Here is a 22,176-nt window from a genome sequence, read left to right on the forward strand (position 1 = left end):
GTGAGGCAGGACGTAAGAAGTTTCTTTTCTCAATATGAACCTTTTTTTGGAACACTGCTGTTAGAAACAGGCTCTAGTTTTTTCATAGGATGTACTGGCTCTGAACATGTAAGATTTAGACTCCAAGAGGGCTTAATAAACCATTTAACTTAACTACACCAAGTCTGCTCTATATGTTAGTCAGCAAAGGAAGCAGAGAAACACTGTGATGAATCTGCTTTTATGAACTTTCCCATATGTTTGTCTGCATTCCTCAAGGGAGCATTAATCTAGATCAGACTGCTTTGGGTGCAATTAAAGTTTACAGGTCCCTGTCATGAACCACCCCTGAGATCTTTGAAGAACTCAGCTCTCAATACCTGGAAAAAATAGTACTAGAACTTCAGAGAATATAAATCTGTTCCAAATGAGACCCTGATAGTTCCTCCTGAAATACTCAAAGTCTGGCCCTAATATAAGCCGCAGTTTTGGGAAATAAGGCTGGAAATTGAGTAAAAAAAGAAAGAAACCAAAATAATAAAGAACTATTAGGTTGTCAAAAACACTCAAAATACATTTTCCTAGGTTGTTAGAAATAACATTGCGGAACAGTGCGATTTGGTTATATCTTCTCCCTTTTTCCCCCTTATGTTTTTGCTTTAAAATGATGAAAAGAATTAAATTAAGTATCTGGCTGGTAACACATTCTGGATGTTCCCCAAAGCAACCACAATATCCTTTTCATCTTTGTACTCCTACTTTCCGTCTCTCCCTCCACCTCATATCAGCTTTGGCACCTTCTACTCTAGTTCTGTATCAGACTGCCTTCTTCTCTCCACTCATATCACAGACTAGGACCTGAAAGAGGCCAAATCTATTGTTCTTTCATTCTGTGGCTAAAAGTAGCACTTCCCAAGACCAAAATAGTAGGGGAGAGGTGGATATCTGACCCATCTTCTCGTTATCAGCCTCCCAAAGAAGCAGTTTGCCGCCTTATCTCAGTGGTGTCCTAGACCTCAATCCTCCTTTTTTCCAGATAGTATGAACTGTGGAGTATGCCGACACCTGCTGCTCTTCTTCAAAGGACTTAACTTCTCATACACTAATTCACACGCTTCTCTTCATTCTTTGAAATCTTTTAGGACATCTATAGACGTAATCGTACTCCTCTGTCGTCTAATTATTTTATGTGTCTTCGTTTTGGAGATCCTAAGGACCTGACAGACAGGATCTCTCTCTTGCTGCCATAGGCACACCCATGGGGGGGAGGGGGCACTCAGGCAGTATTTTTATGAACATAGTGTCTGCTGATCTTATTTCTGAAGTGTCCCCATCTCCCTCGGGTGCAGGTGGATGGCTAGGCAATCCCAGGCACATGTATGTATACATGTCAGTATTATTCCCTCAAGAATAGATAAATAGTAAAAAAGAGAGGGCAGTCAGTGAAGTTCACAACCGCATATCCATAAGTGTCATCTAGATCAGTGGTGTCACACTTCAATAGAAATGGAGTCTTGTGAGCCATATATGAACTTCAAAAACTACAAACTAACATTATCTATGTTGTCTTCTCTTTTTATTTATTTTGTTAAACACTCCCCTGATTTTAATCTGGTTCTGGCCATCCTAGACCAGTGAGGTAGAAGAGGCCTAGGAGGAAGAACCTGTCCATGTAGAGTCCCCAGCATACATGCTGGTCTTATTGGTCCTTTGTCCTATCATCATTTCTTGCTATATGCTTTTTCCTACTCTCCTAATGTCATGTTCCTAACTGTGTCACAATTCTTAGAGGCATTAACTGTATATCTTACATTCTCCATTAATGTGCCTAACAGTGCTGGGCAAATAGCAAACATTTACTATATACTTGTTGATGGATGTCAGCTAGCAAGTCTCTGTATCATGATTGCTTATTGGGAGGGACTATTTGACCTTAAGGAATTACATTTTTTAAAAGAATCATAGAATTTTAAATTTAGAAAGGATTTTACAGGTCATCTATACCAATTTTCCCTCAAAGCTTCATGAATCTTCTTTATTAAGCCAAATTTCCCCCCAGTGTAACTTCATTGATCTTTGCTAATTTGACCCTTTGTGGCCCAAATAAATCATTCCTTTTCTCCATGACAGCCCTTCCAAATAATTGATGACTGCCATGTCTCCCAAGACTTCTCTTCTCTAAGCTGAATATTTCTTCAGTTCTTTCAATTGATTTTTCAATTCAATTCAATTCAATTTTTCCACTTTTCTTCACTATTTTGATAAACCTTCTTTGAATGTGATCCAGTTTGTCAATTCTCTCCCTTTTCTGAATGTAGCATTTAGAACTGGGCATCTCCAATCCAAGTTCACATCAGCTTTTTGGAGAGCCATCTCAGTGGACTCATTAGGTCCACTTCCCTCCCCTCACATTCCATGAATGACTTTTTAACCATTGCTTCCCCTGTTGTATATTTGCACAAGTGCTTTTGTTTGTTTTTTGTTTAAAAAAATTCTTTTTAACCCTTACCTTTTGTCTTGGAGTTAAGTGGCTTGCCCAGCGTATATAGCTAGGAGAAGTGTCTGAGGCCAGATTTGAACTTGGGTCTTTCTGACTCCAGGACTAACGCTCTCTCCACTGTGCTAATTAGCTGCTCCTTTCATTTGCCTTTAATACCTCCTGCAGAATAGAATAGAGATTCCCCGGTTGAGAATCAAAGGATATGAATAGGCAGTTTTCAGATAAAGAAATGCAAATTAAAATATCTCTGAAGTACCACATCATACCTATCAATGCAATGCTGGTGGAGCTGTGAACTGATCTAGTCATTCTGGAGACTGATTTGGAGCAATGCCCAAAGGACTTTAAAACTATGCATACCTTAGATCCAGCAATACCACTACTTAGTCTATATCCCCAAAAGATTTTATAAAAGGGAGAAGTACCTGTTTGTACAAAAAAGATTGATAACAGTTCTTTTTGTGGTGGCAAAGAATTCGAAACAGAGGGGATGTTCATCAACTGGGAAATGGCTAAACAAGTGGTAGTATATGATTGTAATGGAATACTACTGTGCTATAAGAAATGATGAGAAGGATGATTTAAGAAAAACCTGAAAAAAGCTACATGAACTGATGCAAAGTGAAGTGAGCAGAACCAGGAGAACACTGTACACAGTAAGAGCAATATTATATGATGACTATTTTAACTTTGCTCCTAGAAATACACTGATCTGAGAAAAGACTCAAAGACTCATAATAAAAAAATCATTTGCCTCCAGAATGAGAACTGATGGGAGTCTGAATGCAGACCAAGATGATACAATATTTCACTTTTATTTCTTCATTTTGTTTGAGTTTTTTCTTTCACAAAATGACTAATAATGGAAAATTGTTTTATGCTATTACACGTGTAGAATCTCTATCTGATTGCTTGTTATCTCAGGGAAGGACAGTGAGGATTTGGCTCAAACTTAAAAAAAACAAGTAAAGTTTAAAATTTTGTTTTCTCATGTAATTGAGGAGAAAGATGAAATATTATTAATTTTTAAATGGAATGAAAGATATCATGAAAAAATATATCCTTTCATCAGGGGTGTGGATGGAAAAAAGATTCATTCAAATAACTAGATCAGGATAGGTTGAGCTAGTTCTTTTATGTAAGTTAAAGTAAATCTCTGCTCAAAACAAGATATACTTATTAATACTTTAACTGGAAAATATTATGGATGTGTGTATATATAAATATGTATATATAGTAGTTATATATGTTTGTATGTATGTATATGTATACATAGATGTATAGATAAAAATTGGTTTCTTTAGACATATATCTAGATATGTATATAGATGACAGGTTTTTTTTCCTTTTAAACATTATTTTATTTGGATATTTTCAAACATTATTCATTGGAAACAAAGATCATTTTCTTTTCCTCCCCCCTCCCACCACCCCTCCCATAGCCAACGCGCGATTCCACTGGGTATCACATGTGTTCCTGTTTCTAACCCATTTCCATGTTGTTGGTTAGATCACAGTTTTTAAGAGTATTAGAAATTAGAAAATAAATTTAGTAGACCAAAGACCAGAACTAATCTAAATGCAATTTCTTCCATTTAGGTGGTTCTGAAGGCAATTCAGAATCTTGTCACACCAATATTATTACAAACCTTAGTTGTGCACTGCTCCAGCTAGAGAAGACTTACAGGACCAAATCAGTGCTGAGCTCAGCCTTCTAGAAGAAGCCTTCATAGTTCCATTTTTTAGTTAATCCTTTATTGCTATTAGTTTCTTCCCCATAAAAGTGAAGAAGAAAAAAATTCTAGCCAAATGAATGTTCCAGGGGGTTGGATTCCAGGTAAATGTTTACTATATATTCTGTGCACCCTGATGCCTCTGGAACAGGTTCCACATTAAACCAAATTCTTCATTTAACTTGAAAAAGAATATTTTTAGTTGTTCAGGACAACCTGTTGTTTTATTCTGCTGCAGAATAAAGAAGCAGCATGGTGTTATGACTCCTGGTCAACTCACGTTTATTTCATTCTCTTTGTCTTTTGACCAGATTGCTCCTGATCATGTGCTTCCAGACCCTGAGGAGCTCTATATATACAGCCCACTGGGTTCTGCCTTTAAAATGGAATGCTACACAGATGGCTATGGTAAAAACACCAGTTTAGTCACAATGTACGTACAGCTGTTTTCTGGAGAGTTACTTAAATTGTGTGAGAGTGTAAGTTATATGATGTGTTGGTTTTGTCCAGACCTATCATTTCATTGTTATAGGGAGCTCCTGGTAAGGAAGCTATCAATAAGCAAGGACTGTATACTGTTCTAGAGGCCCTGCACTGAGAAGTTAGAACACTTTCTTGGGTCTCACCGCCAGGAAGTGTTGAGAGATCTTTTCCTTCTTCTCAATCTTCTCAGATTCCAAAAACAGGCTTCTTTCTATTCATTAACATCATATTTTAAATTTACTTTAAACTATGATGACCTACAGAATCAAATTCCATTTTCTCACTGCCATTTCTCTACTTTTTTCAGCTTCATGATTTGGAATACTATGATGGGAACATCTATACTAAGTATTCCATGGGCAATTAAACAGGTAAAGTTACTTTTCTATTACTTTTTGCCTAAAAAGAATTTTTTTCTTTGTGTCTTAAGAGTTATAGTAGAAATTTTACTAATTTTGCATGATTAACTTAAAGAAAATAATTGGCTACTTAATCAGTGATTGAATTCATTATTCCAAGAATTCAGGGCATTTTTTTAAAATCCATTTTTTGTTGATATCTTTTAAGTTTTTTAATATCACTAGAATATTCCCTCTACTTTCTCCCCCACTCTTTCCCCAAGAACCATTCCATGTTATAAATTATATTTTTAAAAGGAAAAAAAGAGAAGAAATCAACAAAAGTGATATACCTTTTTAAAAATATATGCAAGGTTTGACACCCATGGAGATCTCCCACCTCTATGAAATTGGTGTGTTAGGTTATATACTTGTATCTCTTAGAGCCCTACTTGTTCTTTGAGATTTTACAATATTTATTCTTGATTTTTTTGTGTTTTTTTTCCATTTATATTATTGTAGTCATTCGCATATATTGTTTTCTTGGCCTTGTTTCCTTCACTCTGCATTAGTTCATGTAGCTCTTTTCCTTGCTTCTATATTCATATTCTAATAGCACAGTAATATTCTATACTATTCCTATACTACAGTTTATTTAGTCATTTCCCAATTGATAGGCTTCCAGTATGTTTCCAATTCTTTGCTAGCATAAAAAAGTGTTATTGTTCCTTTGGAACGTATCATATATTGAGATTTTTTTTCTTAAGAGTGGCCTATTGAGGTATAAACCTAGTGGTAAAATCTCTGGGTCAACGGATATGGACATTTTGGTCACTTTGTTTATATAATACCAAATTGCTTTTCAGAATTATTGTACTTACTTGTCTACCAACAATACCCTACTATTCCTATCTTCCCTTAGCCCCTCCAATAGTAACTAATCCCTTCTTCTGAAATCTTTGCCATTTTGCAGTTCTGAACATCTTTGATGACTCTGTGATAATATAATCATGGATCCATATGATTTTCTTGGAGATTTGTAGTTTTGTCTTTTCTTTTGTAGTTGTACAAAGAGCTTCACATTTTTCTGACAATTTTTTTTGCACTTTATTTTACAAGTAAAAATGTTTTTGTGTTTACACAGGCTGGATTTACCACTGGCATCTGTGTCATCATTCTGATGGGTCTTTTAACACTTTATTGCTGCTGCAGAGTAGTAAAATCACGGACAATGATATGTAAGAATCTGACCCATTGAAATAGATTACTGATGTGGGTATTAATCAGTCATTAAGCATTTATTGATGATCTGCCATATGCCTAAAGTACTCATTTTTCTCATTCTACAATCATTAATCTTATTTTTACTTTGTTTTAATCTTTAGGTGACCTACATTTTATTTTTTAAATGTTTAATTAATGCTTTTTTATAATATTGCTTCCCTATAATTATGCCCCCTTTGACCTTTCCGGATAATAACAACAGCACCTCCCTATCAGGAGGAGGAAAAAACTCCTAGTTTTTTTGCTGGATTGAAATGTTTAAAATAGTAGTGTCTGCCTTTGAAATCCATGGAAGCATGTGGTTCTTTGTAGAATGTACTCATTTTTCATACAATTTGTGTGATTCAAAAGAATCTTAAACTTGGGAGAGCTTCAGGGCCCTTGTACATGGCATAGATTTTAAATAAGACTTTTGCTTGAACTGTATTGAAAGGACCTATATTTTTGTCTGTTGAGGGTGAGTTTTTTAGCCCTACACCTGTCTCAAATAAATTTGGAGGGTCCTCTCTTAAAAGTAGAAATAATACTAGAAAAGTGTTGGAAATAATGCAACAAAAATATTTCTTGAATTTCACTGACTTTTGATATTGCTTCCTTACTGATTTTTCAGACTTTTTTTCCTTGTCCCCTAAGTACAAAATACACATTTACTGGATCCTACCGAGATAAACTAGAAACTTGGAGCTATTTTATTCAGTTCGGGCCTTCTCTAAGTAGACTTCCCTTCTGCTTTTTGATGTCTTTGGTCTTGAGAGATTCTTAGAATATTGGGATCCCCATTAAAAAGAAGAGGACTTATTTTTAGTTTCAATTTCTCTATATCAAATTTGGATTGAGCTTGGAGTTTTAAACACATGCAGAAAATTGAGGGGTCTAAGGCTGTGCCTTTTTTTTAAAGTGAGAATCCAGCTTCCCTAATAATACTTCCAAACAACATCTGATGGATACTTTGGCCAAATAACATTTTAAAAATTCGATGCAACTATTATGATGATTATTGTAATAATAGCTAGCATAGCATGTTTGAAGGTTTATATAGTACTTTGTAGACATTGTCTCAGAAAGAGAGAGAGGAGAGAGAATCTTTAGATGCCACTTTATTTTAACATTCCTTTACAGTTATAGAATTATCACCAAACATTTGCAAAGCTTTCAAATTCTAAGATTATGCTGAGTTTATTTTTTCCCTTTCAGTCTGAATACGAGTTAGACCAAAATTGACCATTTTGTAGTATATAAATAATTGAGTATATTTACTAATTTGATTGCCTCTGGATACATAGGACAGGATTATTTCCAAGGGCTTACTTGTAAGACCTAAACACAGTTCTCAGGACAAAACGTAAACAATAAACTACTTAGAGATATCCAAGTTTATCCATTGTTGTAATTAACTAGGTGCTGCCCCTCAGTTTTCCTTGGGAATAGCATTTACTTAGAACTGAAAGTAGAAGAGGCCTCTTATTAAATTGATGTCTTGATTAGGCATAACTGGTTCAGGTCCCTTTACAAGAAGTGTTCTCATCAAACTCTGTCCAACTTCTAAACATTTCAAGTCTCATTGTGAGTTTCTGTTCCCAAAACATTGACCTCCATAACATTGTTAAGTATGTTTTAAATAGCTGACAGAAATTACAAAATTTCAATGATAAATGAACTAATTCCAGGATACTGTGTTTATGTCAGTTTCTAAAACACTGTAAGTCTTTCAGAGTGGAAAGAGTGGGGAAGGGTCAGGACTTGAGGGCTTGTCCTTTAAAGGAGACTCCTGAAGTGAACCTTTCTGGTGGGGAGGAGACCAATCTCCTGATAAGTTTTCAGAGAGAATTTGGGGATAAGAACTGTCATGTAAATATGAAATATTTGACTTAATTTGTCCATCTTTTTTTTGATCTAGCTTCATTAGATACCTCTAACTGGGAATTTCCAGATGTTTGCAAATATTATTTTGGCTCCTTTGGTCAGTGGTCTGCTCTGCTTTTCTCTCTGGTATCTCTCATTGGAGCCATGATAGTTTATTGGGTGCTTATGTCCAATTTTCTTTACAACACCGGAAAATTCATTTTCAGTAAGTAATATCTTTTACTCTTGTTTCATCTCCTTTTACTACCATAGTACTACATATGATATGGTTTAATTTGCTGAACTTGGATTCTGAGGCGAGTTAGATAGAATTCCACTCTGACTTTTACTAGCTGTGTTTGCATAAGTAAATCACTGAACCTCTTTAATGTCCAGTTTTCTCATCTGTAAAATGAGGTTGATAATACCTATAGGAAGGATAATACATCTCCTAGGTTTGTTTAAGGCTTAAAGAAGAAACTTCTCTAAAGATCTTTGTAAATCTTAAAGCACTAGAAATATGTCTGCTATTATCTTGTCTCAAAAATAGAGGTAAATAATGTCTGCTCTTTAGCAGTTGCTAAAAAGACCTATTTCAGCAGATTGTTAGGATTGTGATCTTTAAAACTGTTTTAACCTTACACTGGAGACACCTTCTGTACAGTGATTAGGTTCTAAAATCAAATTAGACAATACCATAGACAGTCACAGTTACCCTTGAAGTTCCCGGTTCACCGTGTGGCTTTAGATTCTTTCTCATTAGAATTGACTAATCCCCTTTCTGTGTTGGGAGGTTGGAGCAGAATTTCAGTATCAGAGGCTTCTCTCACATGGTGTCATAACTAGACACGTGTTTAAAGTTCATATGTTCTAGGCACAAGGTTAAAACTTGTTCTGGCTTCACTAAAGCCTTTACTTTTATTTAGCGAAAATGCCATTGCTTTCTTATTCTGATGAAATGTGAGTTAAGAGAAAAATTCCTCCCCTACAACCCAAAAGTGAGGAGAATATGCAAGGCTGAGTAAGTGATGAAGCTGGGGGCAAGCCTTTGCTTCTAATAAACAAATAAAGCTCATATCCTTTGTGTCTGTCCCAGGGACTGGCTCCCTAGCTACAAGGAGGACCTGGGTTAGCAGTGTCTAGGCTAGACCTTTCTCCCCATCACAAAAGCTACAGCTGAAGTTTTGGTAACAGAAGATACCCACAATATCCTTGTTTCTACAAAGTAAAACTTCCCTAACATCACACAAAGGTGCTAGCATGCTGGGAGATCAATATTAGGGGAAAAGATTCAGAAAAGGAAGTGTTATGGAACATAAGCATAAAAAACCCTGGAACATTTGACTAACAGGCTGGATTCTAGGACCCTTGATCTCTTTTACTTGGCTTGGTTCAGCTTAGCAGTACAGAGAGAGACAGAGAAAGAAAAAAGAGAGAAGGAGAAAGATAGGGTGGGGATAAGCCATTGGCCAAAGAAGTCATTCCTGGAGTGAGCTTATAAATTAAATGCTTGTATCATAAAGCAAAACTGTATATTGATTTTAATGAATTTATAAATATAGCTTTATAGTGAAATGCCTTAAAATACTTTTTCCAAACTCTTAACTTATGCCCTCCTGATTTAAAGCAATGTGACATTGCCTCTAAAAAATCCTGGAACAAAAGATAGTTTGAAAATCATCTTGGGATTTTTTTTTTCTGGAAATTCCTTTCAAAGCAGCATATATGAAAATCAGGATACCAAGAATATGTGGGAAATGTAAGTAGACCAGTTTTGCATTAAGGATGAGAAATGAATGAAGCGCATCAACAGAAAAGGTCAGATTATTATGGATCAAAAATTAATGATTCAACTCTGCTTGATAAAAATCAAGAATTGTAATGGATCTGTCATTCAAGCTTTTATTAAGTGCCTACTATGAGCTAGGTACTAGGGATACAAATAAAAAAGTGACATAATCTCTGCCCTCCAGGAATTTATATTCTATTAATCTATTCATAGGTAGATACAGATAAATAATGTGTTGACAGATAAAAAACAAGCTGTGTGCAGAATTTATACATGGTATTTTGGAAGGGAAGGGTTATAACAGCTGAGAGAATTAGGAAAGGTCTTTGGGAGATATCGATTGATCTGAGCCTTGAAGGAAGGAAAATTATAAGTTCCAAGATATGGGGGTAGGAAGGAAGAAAGTCTCAGGTATGGAGGATAGTCTGTGTTTGCACAGAGGCAGAAATTAGATTATCATATGCAAGGAATAGAAAGTAGGATGGTTTGGCTAAAACAGTGTGTAAGGGATAATGGTGTGTGTAATTGGTCTAGAAAGAGAGGTCAGGGCCAGATTGTAGAAGGCTTTAAAAGCTAAGCAGAAGAGTTTTTATTTTATCCTAAAGGCCCTAAGACACCAGTGACATTTCTTAAATAGAGGAGTGACATTGTCAGACCCATAGTACACGAATTTATAATGTGGAGGAAAAAAAATGTAGAGTGGAGAGATCAGAGGCAGGGGAACCAGTTAGTAAGCTCTTACAGCAGGTAAGGTGAGGGGTGATGAGGGCCCGAACCAGATAGTGACTGTGGGGGGGGGGAGGGGACAGATGCGAGAAGGAAAATTACCAAGTGTTGGCAACTTTTTGGAATAGCTGAAGTTGACTTCTAGGCTGTTAACCTTGGTGACTGGAAGCATAGTAGCGCCTTAAACAGAAGTAAGGACTTGAGAAGGAGGAAAAGATAAGTTTTTCTTTGAGCTACTGAGTTTGAGATCCTGATGGTTGGAAATGTCTAGCAGATAATTAGAGATAAGGGAATGGCGCTCAGAAGGGAAACGAAAGGTGGTTAGGTAGATTTGGGAGTTATCTGTATAGATCATAGCCTTCATGGAACCTTAGAAGCCATCTAGTTTAGTCCACTTACTGCACGTAAATACATTCATGTGAGCCAATGAAATTACCAAGTGAGAAGGCCAGGATGAATCCCTGAGATACAGCCACATGTAGAAGATGAAAGATGGATGATAGACAAAAAGATTGATAAGAGAATAGTGACATAAAAACCCAGGAAGAATACCTAGAAAGAAGGGGTAGTCCGTGGGGTCTGCTACAGAGAGGTCAAGAAAGATGGCCTGAGAAAAGTCTATTGAATTTTGCTATAAAGTTCTCATTAGTGATTTAGACCAGTACAGGTAGTGAGGAAGGAAGCCATGTTCCAAGGGAACAAGATGTGAGAGAGAGAGGTGAGGAAATGTGTGGGTAGAACATTGGTGGGCAGTGGCAAGAGAGGGATGTTACCATTATCATATGGGACTGGGGTGGCATGAAGGTGTACATCAGTGTTACATTGGGAGTCTGACTGGGAGACGAGGGTTTTTCTGGGTACATGAACTTGGAAGCTGAAATCCCTCAGAATAAGAGCAGGTTCAAGATAGACATGAAAACTGGGCCCAGTGCTGCAAATGGCAGAGGAGGAAGCCCAATTATTCAGGGTTAAGGAGCGTGTGGGAGAGAACTGAGGACAGAAACTTGTTCAAGAAATGAGGCAAAGATAAGCGAGAGATGAAATGGTTGCTGGGTGGGACACAAGGATCAAGATGGAGAGCTGTTTGTCTTCTAGTGAAACCTGGGGACTTTCTAAGTAAAAGGGAAGGAGCTATGTGAAGCCTGGGGATAACTGAAAGATATGTGTGAGAAGAGATTGGTTTCTGGATCAAGGTCATCAAAAAGCAGGAGGGGTCAAGGGCAGTAGGAGGGGAATTAGATATAGTGAGGAATAAGTATCTTTCCTCTGAAACAGACAAAAAAGAGGAAAGCTTAAGTAATAATGTTGAGAAATTTTGAGAAATGGAGAAAGTCAAGAGAACTGATAAGTGGCCTAAATCATCCCTGTGAAGCTGGATTGGATCTTGGCATCCTCATAATGGCAATTCGTAAAGTAATATATTTTTCGTCCAAAGATTACATAATACTTTATAAACATTAGTCTTTAAGAAGGTCACCCAGGGGCAAATTATGAAATCACAAAGTAATTTAAATGCCTCATTCCACTTCCTCTGTGAGGGGAAATACATGTATTTATTTTAATCCAGAACACCACAGTTCTTTCGGAGCCCTGGAAATGTCAAGTACCATAGTTTTGAAGTTAAAATCAAAATAGGAATGTTTCCACTATGAGACATGTGAATTTGCATGAATGTATTATTTCACTAACCTTTTCATGCTTTCAGGGTGGTGGGTGACACCTTTATCAGATGGGAATTTCTATGACAAAAAGAAGCTAAGTTATCAACAGACAAAAATTTAGAACCTTTATTTCTAAGACTGGCACACTAGCTGTTAGTGTCTAGCGTGGTTCCAGTGATGGTTTCAGCATCTGGATCACATTAATTATGTTTATTTTCATATTTCAGATTTTGTTCATCATGTTAACATCACAGATAACATCCTTAGTACAAATGGTACCAATCCAGGTAAGTTGTTCTATAGCAATTTCTTAAGTAGTGTATAAGAATTAGAGCCAAAGCCTGTGACTTTTTGTTTCAGTTTAATAGTTGGAGGATTGGGATTCTTTGAGCTTAAAATAAATAAATAGTTAATTATTTAATCTGAGAATCATACTTTATTATTTCCCCCCCATCTCCTAAGTTCATATGTTATAGAAGTGTTTATCAGCAAATCAAGAAGAATGTCCTGACAATAAAATAGAGATCACTAATCTTTAAAAGGGAAGGTAGGAAGTGCAGTGGATAAAGCACCAAACCTGGAGTCAGAAAGATCTGAATTCAAATTTGACCTCAGACACTTACCAACTGTGTGACCCTGAGCAAGTCACTTAATACTGTTTACCTGTTTCCTCATCTGTATAAAGAGCTGGAGAAAGAAATGGCAAGCCACTCCAGAATCTTTGCCAAAAAACTCCAAATTGGGTCATGAAGATTCAGACGTGACTGAAAAACAACTGAACAAAAACAAGCATTAAAAGGAAAGTTGGAATCTTGAGAAAGAAATCTTGACTTCTCTTAGAAAAGCTTCATTTGATCAAGGTAGTATTCATCCTAAAATGGAAGGGTGAGGTTTAAGGGGGAAAAAGAAATGAAATGAATGAGTTGTTTTTATTTTTGATAAAATGTAAGATTTCATCTCTTGCCTTGGGTGAATGACCTTTATGTGGACAATGTCTACATTTTACACGGGTATTTAAAAAGAATAACTTATTAGCTGAAATTATGCTGAAAATATGAATCATGAAACTGAATCAAATTTTTTCCTTTAACATAGGGAAAATTTATCATTTGCCAACTAGTGCCAGGAAGGTTGTATTACATTGACTTTCACATTCTATGACTGTCATTTAGGCTCTTAAGCAGTTATTGAATCTCATGAATTGAACATTAGAGAGTTTTGCTTGATTCAAGGAACTGTAAAATTCCCTTAAATTCTTATGTATGGCCTTGTCATAGTTTTATATAGAGCAGTGATGATGAACCATTTAGAGACCAAGTACCCAAATCATAACCCCCATGCCACATGTGAGCCCCTCACCTTACCCCAGACAGGGAAGAGAAGAAATGCTCCCATTGGGCTGCTGGGCAGAGGGGCAGGTAATGGGAAAAATATCCTCAGGCACATGGGGAAAGGGGGAGGGGAGCAGCCCCCCTCTGGCATGTGTGCCATAGGTTTTCCAACAGGGATATAGATATATCTGCACATCGATTTATATATAGATATGTGTAAATATTTATATCTAAAAATATAGATATATACCTAAGGATATAGCTACACAGATGTATAAGTATACATATATAGACATACATACATGGTATATTTCTGTTGTTTTATAAATAAAGCAGAGTCTTATAGCCAATCATTACATTACATTGGTTTGTTTATAGAATAAATAAACTTTTGGTTATTTGTCTTTAAGTATGTAAGATGCTTTTATGGATATGGAATTTCCTAAAATAGGAAAACCCATGTCCCTTCTAGTCCCTTTCTGGCTTCCATTTCCAATTCAAGTAACATTTATTAAGCATTTCTTATGCATCCTAAGTACCAGAGATATATAGACAAAAAAGTATCTTGGTATGCACAGTGAACTTACATTCTACCAGGTGGTGAAAGTAGGTAGAGATACTTTTCTCCAGGTAAGTAAGTACTAAGTAATTTGAGGAAAGAGTTAGCATAAATAGCTGAGGCCACGAAAAACTAGGGAAGGCCTAAAAAAGAGTGAGTAAAGGCCTGAACTGTGAGTTGAGCCTTGATAAAAGATAAAAATTCTCAAAGGTGGAAGTGAAGAAGGAGAGCATGTTTCTACCTCAGCACTTTAGGAGTATTATCAGCTTGGTAAAAGAGGCACAAAATTATACTGAAAAAAAAAATTATATCATTAAAAAAAAGAGTTGCCCTAATGGTAAAAGAGGCACAAAAATTCATTGAAGAAAAAAATTTCATAAAAAGCAGAAAAGGGCAAAGGGAAAAAGAGGTACAAAAGCTCACTGAAAAAAATCATTCCCTAAAAATTAAAATAGGGCAAGTGGAAGCTAATGACTCTATGAGACATCAAGAAACAATAAAATAAAAAATTTTTAAAGAATGTTAAAAATAAATAATTTTTAAAAGAAATAAATCTAAAAGGATAGATTGGAGCCAGATCATGGAGAGCCTTAAACACTATTCTGAGAAGGTTATTTTTTTTATCTTAGGAGCAATATGGAGTCACTAAGGACTTTTGAGGTAGGAAGCTTACCTGCTTAAACATAAAACAACAAAAAACAAGATAAAGGGAATGAGTGTTGGTAATTTGCTCAGCCATAGGATATGGGAAGGACAATTTGATTTAGGAACTCACCTTCAAAGGTTCCTGTGATGACCATGGGCTGGGTCACCACCAAGTTGATTATCAGTTTATATAGCCCTGTATTGCAAAGACTTATAAAGCTAGCAAAATAGGGACTGGGTAGAGGTGCAAGGGATTTCTAGCTCTATGTGTTTGGGTGGGTACTTCTCGGAAATGCACTGAACTACACTTGACTCTTTTAAGTTCATTCTAAGATAATGAGTGAATGAGGCACACAAACAAAGAAATATCACATGGAACAGGTCATTACTTCCAGATTTCTGAGTCCCTGGCTTTCTTGGTACTTGTGGTATCTGATAGAGATAAGTCTCCTATAGCCTGATGCCTTGACAAGGAATGCTTTGTGAATGAATATATCTACTGGCCACCAGGATGTTACGTTTATAGGTTGTCTTCTGACCGCTTCAACATCTCCAATGGCCTTAAATGGAAAGGCACTCCAGGCATTCCACATAGTGCTGACCAGCATATGGGAAGAGGAAGACATGCCCCCAGAACTCAGAGATGCCTCCATCATAGCCCTATACAAGAACAAAGGCTCACGAGCAGCCTGTGACAACTACAGAGGCATCTCACTACTCTCCACTGCTGGAAAGATCCTCGCCCGTGTTATATTCAACAGACTCCTGTCATCTGTTTCAGAGCAGAACCTGCCTGAATCACAATGTGGCTTCCGACCACATCACAGCACCATCAACATGGTCTTCACGGTGAGGCAAATGCAGGAAAAATGCCTTGAGCAGACCTGAGTCTCTACATTATCTTCATAGACCTGACAAAGGCTTTTGACACAGTGAACAGGGACGCATTGTGGGTGATCCTCATCAAGCTCCGTTGCCCAGCAAAATTCGTCAAACTGATCCAGCTCTTTCATGTCGACATGACAGGGGAAGTCCTATCTGGTGGAGAGACTTCCGATCGCTTCAACATCTCCAATGGCGTGAAACAAGGCTGTGTCCTCGCTCCGGTACTATTCAACCTATTTTTCACCCAAGTATTACGACATGCTGTGATGGATCTAGACCTGGGCGTCTACATCAAATACCGACTGGATGGCTCACTATTTGACCTTCGCCGCCTGACTGCAAAAACCAAGACAACAGAGAGACTCATCCTGGAAGCTCTCTTTGCAGATGACTGTGCTCTCATGGCCCACCAAGAAAATCATCTCCAAACCATTGTGGACAGGTTCTCCACCACAACAAAACTGTTTGGCCTGACTATCAGCCTCAGCAAAACAGAGGTGCTGTTCCAACCTGCACCAGGGAGGCCAATGAACCAGCCATGCATTACAATCGACAGCACGCAGCTTTCCAACGTCAACACCTTCAAGTACCTGGGCAGCACCATCGCCAACGACGGGTCCCTAGACCACGAGATCAATGCCAGGATCCAAAAGGCCAGCCAGGCACTCGGGCGGCTGCGCTGCAAAGTCCTCCAACACAGAGGTGTAAGCACTGCAATGAAGCTCAAAGTGTACAACGCAGTGGTCCTCAGCTTGCTCCTGTACGGTTGTGAGACATGGACACTGTACCGGAAGCACATGAAACAGCTGGAGCAATTCCACCAACGCTCCCTCCAGTCAATCATGAGGATCCGATGGCAGGACCAAATCACCAACCAGGAAGTCCTCGACAGAGCCAACTCCACCAGCCTTGAAGTCCTGGTCCTCAAAACCCAGCTACGATGGTCTGGACACGTCCTCCGCATGGACCCACAGCGAGTACCAAGACAGGTATTCTATGGTGAACTGTCAGCCGGACTCAGGAAACAAGGCCGACCAAAGAAAAGATTCAAGGATCAGCTAAAGTCCAACTTGAAGTGGGCTGGCATGACACCAAAGCCACTAGAACTCGCTGCCTCTGACAGAAGCAGCTGGCGAACCCACATTCACCAGGCCGCCGCCATCTTTGGAGATGAGCGATGTTGACATCTTGCCGCTGCGCGTGAACGCCGACACCAGGCCACAGCCGCACCTCCCGTAACAACTGGCGTCCCAGGCCCCATATGCCACAAACTGTGCCCCTCAGCCTTTGGACTGCAAAGCCACATGAGGGTACACCGTAGATGAAACTGCACAAAGACAATCGTCATTCTCGGTCACTGAGAGACTACCACTACCCCTTAAATATTACTGGTTCCTAGTTAGTTACAGTTTATAGATATATTTATGTAGTAATAACTCAGAAAGACCCAAGTTCTTGTTGTGGCTCTTGTTGCTTACTAGCCATGTGATCTTGCCTTTTCACCTTTGTAAAGTTTCCTCAAGTGAAAAGGAAGGAAGGAGTAGAGAGAAAAACACTTGCTTTTATGCCAAGCTTGATAGCACAGATTAGTGCTTCAACTTAGGAAGAATAGTAAGACATATCCAGTATTTCCCAGGAGGTAACTCTCAGAGGAGCTAGAAACAGAAAATATATTCTCAGATACCTATACACATCTGCCTAAAGTATTTTAAATAAACAATGTGAACTAGAGGTCCTGATGTAAGGAGGCAAATTTAGCTTCATAGATATTACTAAGCCTTAGCATTAAGAACTCATGATCAGACTCTAACCTCTAAACATGGTCCTTATTCGAAAATAACGAAATAACACTTGTGTTTGGGAAGGGGAGATTGCAAAGTAGCATTACATATTGGGGAGATGTAATATTCACCAAGCAAATCTAGAAACCAGAGCAGCAATAGAGCAATAAACAGAAAAATAGCAAAAACACTCCATGGTAATTTCATAAAAGTATAATGTAAGGGGCAGTTGGGTAGCTCAGTGGATGGAGAGCCAGGTCTAGAGAGGGGAGGTCCTAGGTTCAAATCTGGCCTCAAGTACTTCCTAGCTGTGTGACTCTGGGCAAGTCAGTTAACCCCCATTGCCTAGCCTTTACAGTGCTTTAGCTTTGGAACCAGTACATAGTAATGATTTGAAGGAGGAAGGCAAGGGTTTGAAATAAATAGATAAATAAAAAGTATAATATAGACCACCTAGACAAAAGGAGGGAAAAGATATAACTTGAACTTATAACAAGAACATCACAGAAGCATCATTTAGTATTAATGGAGGATTTTAGTGATCCAGAAATCCACCAGAACTCTCTTAGCCAAGAAAAAAAAAAAACCACAGCTAATAAATTTTTGACTTGCTTTAATGATCTCATTCTTTTAAAGGCAGAAAAAATAACAAAGGAAACTGTTAGACTCCATTGGATTCTGACCAACTGAAACTGCTCCAAAGTTACTATTGATCTCTTGCTAAAATTAATGCCCTTTCCTCAGTTCTCATCCTCCTCTTCTCCATAGAATGTAGCAGTTGGTCACTTTCTCATCCTGAACACACTCTCCTCCTTGACACTGGTTTCACTTTATTCTCCTCCTACCTGTTTTATTTTTCTTGTTAACCCCCCCTGGCTAGATACTCATCATATCTCCTGAGCTCCTATCCCACAACCTCCATTGTCTGTTGGACATCTCTAACTGGGTGTCCTCTAAGCATCACAAATCCAGAATGTCCAAAACAGTTCATTTTCCCCCTTAAGCTCCTCCCCTCTTCTGAACGTCTGTTTGTCAAGGCTTTCAGCCTCAGTGTCCTCAACCTCTCCCAGAACAGCTAAGCAAAAGTCGCCAGATCTTTCTCTCTGTGGCATCGCTTGTACCCTTCTCCATTTCTCTTCTCAGATGCCCCTCCAGGTCAAGACTTCCTGCTTAGAATATTTCAGGAGTTAGGCTCTCGGTGCCTTGCCTCCCCACTCCAGCCCATCCTCCCCAAGGCCTCCAAAGTGATTTTTCCTAAATGACAGTTCTGACCCATCATTCTCTTACTCATTAAACTCACTACCCACTCTAGTATCAAACATTAACTTCTCTGTTTGACATTGAAAGTTCATGCTCCCTTTCCACCCTTACTACACACAGAGACTTTGCTGCTATTCCTCGTCTTTATGTTCAACTGTCCCTTTGTCTGGAATGTTCTTCCTCACCTCTCCGTGCTGTTCATACCTTTCCCTCCAAGGCTGCTTTTATCCATTTTGGATGTGGTTGGGGGCAGGGGGGAGGAAGATGCGCATGTGTGTGTGCGTGCACTCTATACATGTGCATATTGTGTGTGTTTATTATATGTTATATATATATATATATATATATGTTATCCTCTCCATTAAAATGTAAATTCTTCAAGGGCACAGACTTGTTTTTGTCTTTGTATTCCCCTCACCTACCAATGTAATCCGCACATAATAGGTGCTTAATGAATATTTGTTGATTGATTAGTTCTTTAGTAATAACAGGACAGTGTAAGGAAGCAGTGTGTTTCATGGAGTGATCACCCATAGATTTTTGACATAAAAACTAGACCTGCTCTGATACGTGCCTAATAGGAGATTATGTAGCAGATCTCAAAAGATTCAGAGAATGGATAGGATTCCATGGATTAAATTTCTGTGGTGTAAGTTAGTCCAAGAGAGTTAGGAAGTTTTTATTAATAAAATGCTAAACTCACAAACCCAAAACACCAAAAAATTATAAAGAAAAAAAGGGATGGCTGTTTAAAGACCAGTATATATGCACTGAGAACTGATCGACCAAGTTAGATTATTAAGAAAGGCATATAGATGATTAAATAAGGTCTGATTAACAGAATCGATACAAAAGAATGACATGATCTTTTAAGAGTAGTATCAGAAGTGTTAAAATTCAGAATGAACTAAAGCTAGCAGTTCTGTTTCTGAATTCTTCATATTCTTCATTTCTTATGGTATAATAATATTCCATTACAGTCATATAACTTAATTTGTTTAATTTTTTTTTTTAGACCCTCACCTTCACTCTTAGAATTTCCCTCCTTGGCATCTCTAAGTATTGGTTCCAAAGCATAAGCATGGTAAGGGCTAGGCAGTTGGAATTACATGACGTGCCCAGGGTTGCACAGCTAGGAAGTATCTGAGGTCAGATTTGAATCTGGATCCTCTTGGCCTGGTTCTCAGTCCACTGAACTACCTAGCTGCCCATGTTTAGCCTTTCTTGGTCAATGTGTATTTTTCTGTTCTTTGCTAGACCAAAAAGAGGTGCCATTATTATATTTTTTATATATTAGCCTGTTCTCTTTGTCTAACCTACTGGAGTATATGCATAGTAGTAGAATCACTAGGTCAAAAGGCATATATGGTTTTTATCTTTTCTAGTAAAATTCCAAATTGTTTTCCAAAATGGTTGGATTAATTCAGAGCACCGTTAACATTAGTTCATTGGTGTCCTGGAATTTCCATATTCTCAACAACATTAACTATTTTATTTTCTTTGCCAACTTGATGTGTGTGAAGTGAAACTTTAATTGTTTTCATTTACATTTCTCTTAATTGCGATTTGGAACATTTTATATGATTGTAAATGACATTTCTGTTTTTGAAAATTCCTTTTGTATCCTTTGGACCATTTAGCTTTGATTGAATAGCTTGAATTGAAGAATAGCTTTTGATTTTATATATTTGTAAAAGTTTTATATCCATCTTAGGTCTCAGACTTACTACAAAGATTTGTTCCTATTTTTATCATAGCATTGATTTTGTATAGACATTTTTTAATATCATGTAATTAAAAGTATTTTAATGAATTATGTATACCCTTGTCACTTTGGTTATGGATTCTTTCCCTAACCAGTGTTGTACAAGGTGTTGCCTTACATTCTCCTGTTTTTTTTTAATGATATTACCTATTCCGTTTAGTTATGTATACATTTGGACTTGTATGTGGAATAATGCATTATTCTAAACCTAATTTCTGCCAGTTTGCTTTACAGTTTTCCTAGAAGATCTTTGTCAGAAAAGAACTTCTTATTCCAGTACTTAGTCTGTTCTATTGATAAATTTTTGGTTTTTAGCCAATCCTAAAAAACTTTGTTTATTACTGCTTTATAATATATAGTTTAAAATCTGTTGTTGCTAGGCCCCTCCTATGCCTTTTTTTTTCATTATTTCTCTCAATATTCTTTACATTTCCTTCCAATAAGTTTTTTTTAATTTCTTCATCTCGTTTTGCAAAGCAATTTCTTAGTAGTTTTCTTTGGCCCTAAATCTATAGAGTAATTTCAGTGTTGTCATTTTTAAATTATATTATTGTGTCCCACTTGTGAACAATGAATCTTTATGTAGTTATTTAATTCTTCCTTTATTTTTACAAAGGTTGTCCCATAAGTCCTTAGTATTGGCTTGATAGTTTTATGCTTGTAGTTTTGAATAGAATTTCTTTTTCTATCTTCTTGACTATTTTTGTTAGGGCTGATGATTTTTTTAATTCATTTTTATAAATGACTTAATTGAAATTATTGTTTGATTAATATTTTAATTGAATTCTTGGGATTCTCTAAAGAAACCAATATAGCATCTGCAAATAGAGATAATTTTGCCACTTGTTTGAGCTATACTCATCCTCTCAATTTATTTTTATCTTATTTCTTTAACTTAACATTTCTAGATCTATATCGAAGTGCAGCAGCATTGGACATACCTTGATCTTATTAGAAAGACTTTTTGCGGTTTCTCTATTATAAGTAAAGATTTTGGTTTTTGAAATGTTGTCATTGTTAATAATAATAAGGAAATGGGGCAGTTTGATGACTTAGTGGTTAGAAGGCTGGGAAATGGGAGGTCCTGGGTTCAAATGTGACTGCAGACACTTCCTAGCTGTGTGAACCTGGGCAAGTCATTTAACCCCAGTTGCCCAGCCCTTACTACTTTTCTGCCCTGGAACTGTTTTAATAAATAAAAGTTTCCTAGAACTATATTTCAATCCTACTTTTTAACTCAGCTCCCTTCCACTGACTTGTTTTGTTCAGAACCTATCTTATGATTTCTTGTAGTCCCTTTCTTCCTTTTGAAACTCATATTGTTTCTAGCATCAGCCTTCTACTTCCTAATCATTTATGCTTCTTGGTCAATGAATGTTGAGTGCTTTTGTTGGAAAATGCTTCCAAATTTTCCTATCTCCTACCACAAATTTTAATTATTCTTTTTAAAAATGTCATTTATTTAATTAATTAATTTAGAATATTTTTCCATGGTTACATGAGTCATGTTCTTACCCTCCTCTCCTCTCTCCCCCCTCCCATAGCCAACGAGCAATTCCACTGGGTTATACATGTATCGTTGATCAAAACCTATTTCCATATTATTCTTATTGTG

The 22,176-nt window shown here is 37.2% G+C and overlaps 1 protein-coding gene across 5 annotated transcripts in view; it reads left to right on the plus strand.

Moving 5' to 3' along the window:
* Positions 1 to 22,176, plus strand: part of SLC38A9 (solute carrier family 38 member 9) — a 123,619-nt gene that overhangs the window by 45,541 nt on the left and 55,902 nt on the right. For all 5 annotated transcript variants that reach the window (XM_056824908.1, XM_007486322.3, XM_007486323.3 and 2 more), the window contains 5 exons: positions 4,524 to 4,645; positions 5,003 to 5,066; positions 6,178 to 6,271; positions 8,215 to 8,385; positions 12,563 to 12,622. In XM_056824908.1, coding sequence (XP_056680886.1) covers positions 4,524 to 4,645; positions 5,003 to 5,066; positions 6,178 to 6,271; positions 8,215 to 8,385; positions 12,563 to 12,622 — 511 coding nt within the window. The remainder of the gene's footprint in view (positions 1 to 4,523; positions 4,646 to 5,002; positions 5,067 to 6,177; positions 6,272 to 8,214; positions 8,386 to 12,562; positions 12,623 to 22,176) is intronic.

Source organism: Monodelphis domestica, chromosome 3 (assembly GCF_027887165.1).
Source record: "Monodelphis domestica isolate mMonDom1 chromosome 3, mMonDom1.pri, whole genome shotgun sequence".
In the NCBI taxonomy this organism is placed as follows: Eukaryota; Metazoa; Chordata; class Mammalia; order Didelphimorphia; family Didelphidae; genus Monodelphis; species Monodelphis domestica.